The sequence below is a fragment of the Culex pipiens genome, chromosome 2 (genome assembly GCF_016801865.2).
Source record: "Culex pipiens pallens isolate TS chromosome 2, TS_CPP_V2, whole genome shotgun sequence".
Taxonomy (NCBI): domain Eukaryota; kingdom Metazoa; phylum Arthropoda; class Insecta; order Diptera; family Culicidae; genus Culex; species Culex pipiens.
Genome location: NC_068938.1, coordinates 69196917 through 69202171, shown reverse-complemented (window position 1 = coordinate 69202171; position 5255 = coordinate 69196917). Strand labels below are relative to the sequence as shown.

At 37.3% G+C, this 5255-nt stretch overlaps 1 protein-coding gene across 1 annotated transcript in view; it reads right to left on the bottom strand.

Annotated features, from left to right (window-relative positions):
* Positions 1–3287: 3287 nt before the first annotated feature.
* Positions 3288–5255, bottom strand: part of LOC120416104 (tubulin glycylase 3B-like) — a 43380-nt gene continuing 41412 nt past the window's right edge. Inside the window, exons 3-5 of the mRNA XM_052708104.1 lie at positions 4058–4429; positions 3842–3994; positions 3288–3779 (exon numbers count right to left, since the gene is read on the bottom strand). Coding sequence (XP_052564064.1) covers positions 3466–3779; positions 3842–3994; positions 4058–4429 — 839 coding nt within the window. The 3' untranslated portion in view covers positions 3288–3465. The remainder of the gene's footprint in view (positions 3780–3841; positions 3995–4057; positions 4430–5255) is intronic.

The window sequence follows — 5255 nt, the reverse complement described above, 5'->3', positions numbered from 1 at the left end:
AAAAATCCGCAACTTTTGAGTCATAGAAAAACATGGTCAAAAAATCTGCCGCCGAGTTATGATTTTTTGAAAAAACAGTGATTTTTGGAAAAAATCAAAGTTTCATGCAAAAACAAGTTTGACATTATTTTTTTAATGCAAAATAGAGTTTGCAATCGAAAAGTACTTTACAGATTTTTTGATAAAGGGCTCCGTTTTCAAGATATAGCCACCGAAAGTTTGATTTTAGCGAAATATTTGCAGTTTTTCAATTTTTAAAAATAGTGACCATAAGTGACCATTTCTAAAAATATATTTTTTGAAAAGATTATTTCAAATAATCTCGAAAATCAAAAAATACGTATTTTGGGAAATTGAGTTTTAGTGAAAAAAAAGTTGGTTAAAAAATCTGCAATTTTTTTCCGTGTACCTAACGTCATGATTCGAAATCCGGACACATAGTAGCATATCATTTTTGTTATAGCTGGCAAAAAATCATGTAATAAGTTGGAAATGTAGAAACATCATCAGGATGTAGTATAAACAGTTAGTTTCAAGAAAATGTATGCAAAATAGGTCTTTTCTAACAATTTCTATCAGAATTTTAAAATTAAAATGACTTATTGTGCTTCGAATCCCGGACACTCATAAAAGCTGATTCGAAATCCGGACACTTTTGCTTCGAATTCCGGACACTCGATTTTATTTATGAATCGCACAAATTTGGACTGAAATGTTAGTGGATGACATTCTTTAGGTCTCAAATAAGCTGTAAACATTAAAACAATCGATAGTTTATATAAAAAATTTGCTAGAATTTAAGGAAATCGAAACCATAAATTTCTACTTTGCCTTCCCGGTGCTTCGAACGCCTATGAAATATTTCAAGTGAAATGTTTCGCATTTTTGGTAAACTTATAATTTTATTGTATTTAAATGTTTTGGCATTAACTACAGCGTTCAAACAAACTTTAAATGGAAGTTGATGTTGGAATTTATCAAATAACACAGTTTTGACATTCATAATGCGAACTTATATCCAAATAATTGATAAAACAATATGAAGTGTCCGGGTTTCGAAGCGTCCGGGAATTCGAATCATGACGTTATTTTTTTCTCAAAAGTCCTCAACAATACCTACAACTTTGCCGATTGATTGATCAGAAAATTCACTCAAAAGTTACAGCTGTTTGAATATTTACATACCATTTTTGTATGGACAGCAGCCAAAATTGTATGGAGACTTGTATGGGTGAACCAATGACACAAAATAGCATATTTGGTCATAGAGAAGGCCCCCACATAGTTTGAGCCAAATCAAAAAATACAAAAAAAATGGTCAAAATCGGCCGATTTCGTAGAGTGTTGCTCATTTGCAATTTTTGAATTTCTAGACCAGACAGTTTAGATAGTTTGGAAAGACAAAACCAAGCATAAAACTATAGAAACAAATTGTCGTCAATTCATTGATGCTTTGCAAATTTTTGGTAGTAGCATGACTGTTATAATGTTTAACGCATTTTGTGATACCTTTTTGATAAATTTTTTTAAAAGTTTGGTTTGAAATTTGACAATTTCAAAATTGAACTGCATCTGTAGGGCTAGTGAAATTACGCCACATGCCTATTTCAAAATAATGGAAATTCACGGTTCTCTAAAATCTGCTTAAAAATAACGCAAAAATGTGTAATTTAGGAATAATAGTATGCAGGATAATTACTAAAAATGTTAGCAGTTGTTTGATATACAAATCATAAAGCCTCTGACACAAAACATTAAAAGAATGAGCTCAATTTTGTGAAATTTTGCAGAATTTGCGATTCAACCAACCTGTTTTTACTGAGATTTCAGAAATTTAGTTTGCTAAAATATCTTTAAACAAAGCACATTCTTAACGAAGAATTGATCAAAGTAATATCAGTTAAAGAATATAATTTGGTTTGCTATCATGGTTTTCAGCAAAAGCAAAATTCCATTTCATGATTTAATATTTGTTATTGAATATTCTATAAAATAATACCTGGTAATGATTACCGCCTATTTTTTACAAAACGGCTCAGACATTTTTTTACCTCCATAGCGATGTTTAATGCAGAGAAACCTCCTTTTACGCGGAGACGTTATGTTTTTTTATTTTGACGATTTCTCTCAAACGATAAAATATTTTTACAAGCTTCAAAATGCGTTTTTTTTTTAAATTTGAACACAACCTACGAACTGTTTTTGAAAGATTGCAAAAATTTGCGTCATTCCAGAGAAATCGAAAAATCAGAAAAGTAGGGTAGATGTTAAGGCGTCCACCGGCATCTGAAAATTTAGCGACTCCGACTCAACTCCCATGCAAAGGTATTAGAAATATCCAACTCCGACTCCAGTTAATAATACATATACATTTTGTCCACGATACATTTGTTCGCATCGACGAAAAAGTTTAGTGACGGTGGAATGTAGTTGGAATTGAAGGTTAAATGAATTAAAGAATTATGCAAAAACATCCGTGAATTTTGAGAGATCCAAAAACCTTGCCGAGGAATTCTCAATTTTTGAATCATAGTTATCCCCTTTAATTGAGTTATAGTTTTCAAATTTAACATAGACAATTTATATCAATCAGAATCGATAGAGGAGAATGAATTAAGGCGCAACGAAAACTATCTGATTTTTTTTTAAATTGATGTGCCGGAAAATTATCATTGCCATTAAACCTCATCGTTCCCAGTTTAGACAATTTTCCCGAAAAAGCTTTCATGCCAACCATTAATTTAACAAAAAAGTTTTCCTCCCAAAACAAACCTATGCGATGACAAAATGCCCAAACAGCAAGAACCGAAAACTGGTCGTCGTCAGGCAAAACAGCAATGACACACAACTTTTTCAGCTCTAACGAGCTATTTCCGGATCCCATACCATACTGGCAGCATGCTAGCAGCAGGTTGCCCAAAGTTATTTGTTGATTGCCTCGTCGCAAAAGCTTCGTGGGGTTTGAGGGGAGAAAACGCAAACGTAATATTTCACCGTAATTGGCTTGATAAATTCGGCGACTACGATGACAAACAAAACGGGGGTGGAGGAAGCAGTCGAGAAAGTTTTAATTTGATTATTGCCTTGCCAAATGTAATAAGGGGGGGGGGGACATTTAGTCAACCTAATTAGTCGATTTAAAGTTTGACTCAAGATTGCTGAAAGTTTTATTTGGGAGGGGGTTCGTCACTTACCGCTAGACCAAGTCTCTTGTTGAAAAAGAGCGTACTTTGATGGAGTCGCGTGGTGCTTTTCGTTTCTCAGGGAAAATTTCACTAAATCATTGATAATTTTTCGTTTTTATTGCAATTTCCGAGTAGTAACTACTGAACAAAGTATCGACAAACGCTGCGCGCTGGGTTTTTAAAAGTGTAACAAAGTGTGTAAAATTATTGGTAACGAATCACGCGATTTTTTTTATAAAAACTTCCACTTTTTCTTTTCTGAATTTAACTACGTACGATTTTATCTAGTGCTCAAAGTTGACCGCGGTCTCTCGACGCAACTGCTCGCGCTCGATCCTTTCGAACTGCTTCCGCCGGACGAGGACGAGTTGGGCACTCCGCCGCCACAGGACCGGTTGGCGCGGCTCCGGTTCAGCGAGTACATCGGTGGCCCCGTCGGCGGCTGGGGACTCTTGCAGCGATTCTTCGGCCCCAGTGGCTTGCCCTCGAGCATCATGCCGTAACAGTACGGGGCCACCCGCGGGATCTCCGCCGAAAAGATGCACTCAAACTGACCCGTTCCGGCCCGCTTGTCGTTCGTGTTGTCAATCACCACTGTGCGGGTAGAAGGGGTTGAAGACTACATCTATACAAAACATAACCTAAACAGCTCTCACCCTTGACCAGGTCTTCCAGCACGGCCGGACAAATCACCTCCGTGACTTCGGTGGACGACGACAGATCCGGACTGGAGTTGATCTCGATCAGCATCGTCCGGAAGTTGTCCGTCACCATGAAATCCGCCCCGTACAGCTCAAACATGTTCCGCTCTGCAAAGACAAGACAAATCTCCAACACAGTCCAAGGAACTCCCCGCACCAAACCCAACTCACCCATCTTCATGCCATCGGTGCTGGCCAGCACGACCGCCAGGATGCTCTTCTTCATGTCCGGGTAGATCTTGCGCTCCCAGTAGTAGCCCTTGTCGAGCGATTGCAGGTGCTGCTGGAACTGCTTGCTGGACCACATGTTGCACCCCGGCAGCGGACTGTCCGGCTTGCGCGTTTTCTCCGCCGCGTAATACTTCTGGATCGAGTAGTTCGTCAGGTGGATCGACTCGTTGTAGTCGTCCAGGTTGAACTCGCGCGAGCTGAAGCGCAGGTAGCAGTCGCGGAACATCCACACCCGCAGGTTGTTGCCGGTGAAGGTGACCAGGAAGTACTGCCGGATGTCGAACTTGGTGCTGTGGATGAGCAGGGGTTTTTCTGGAACGAGGGGTTGGAAATAATGCCTTAATATTGTCGACTGTTTTTATTTAATATTTTTACTAAACTAAAACTAGTAAGGTTTGGAAAAACCCAAATTATTTTTCAAAGAACTGCCTTATTTGAATACTGCAAAAAATCACAGGAATAATTTTTTGATCGTTAATTAACAATGCTCTGATTAGTTTGCTATACGTCTTAACAGCCATCGCCATGAATAATTTGAACCATTTCCAAGTGAATAATTCGTAAATCTAATGAGAATCGATCGAAAAATGGCTTTGTTTACAGATGGCACTAAGGACCTTTTGTAAAATAACTCTAGAATTGTAATTTATTCCTGGAAAAAAACTGCTGCCTTTTATCAAATTGATGGTTTTTGCCTTCCTCAGTGAGGTAAGGCTATAATCCTGCTCTAAAAATGAACTTTTTATTAAAAGCTCGAAGACCCACCTTCATATATACATATCGACTCAGAATCGAAAACTGAACAAATGTCTGTGTGTTTATGTATGTGTGTGTGTGTATGTATGTATGTGTTCAAAAATCTTGCCAAGTTTTCTCAGCACTGCACACTAAAAAAATATGAAAATTACTCTTGACGTAATTGAAACATTGACTGAAAATAAAAGCACGTAACTACCAAAAAAATCAACCTAATTTTACATCTTACCAGACGTAATCGCCAAACAATTTTGCAAAACCCAAATTCTTGATTATATGGGCAATTTTACTGGATATTAATATTAATTAAATGTAATTTTGTGTCTCTTATGATGCACATAGCTGGAGCATATGATTTGTCTGAATATTCAATCATGTTACT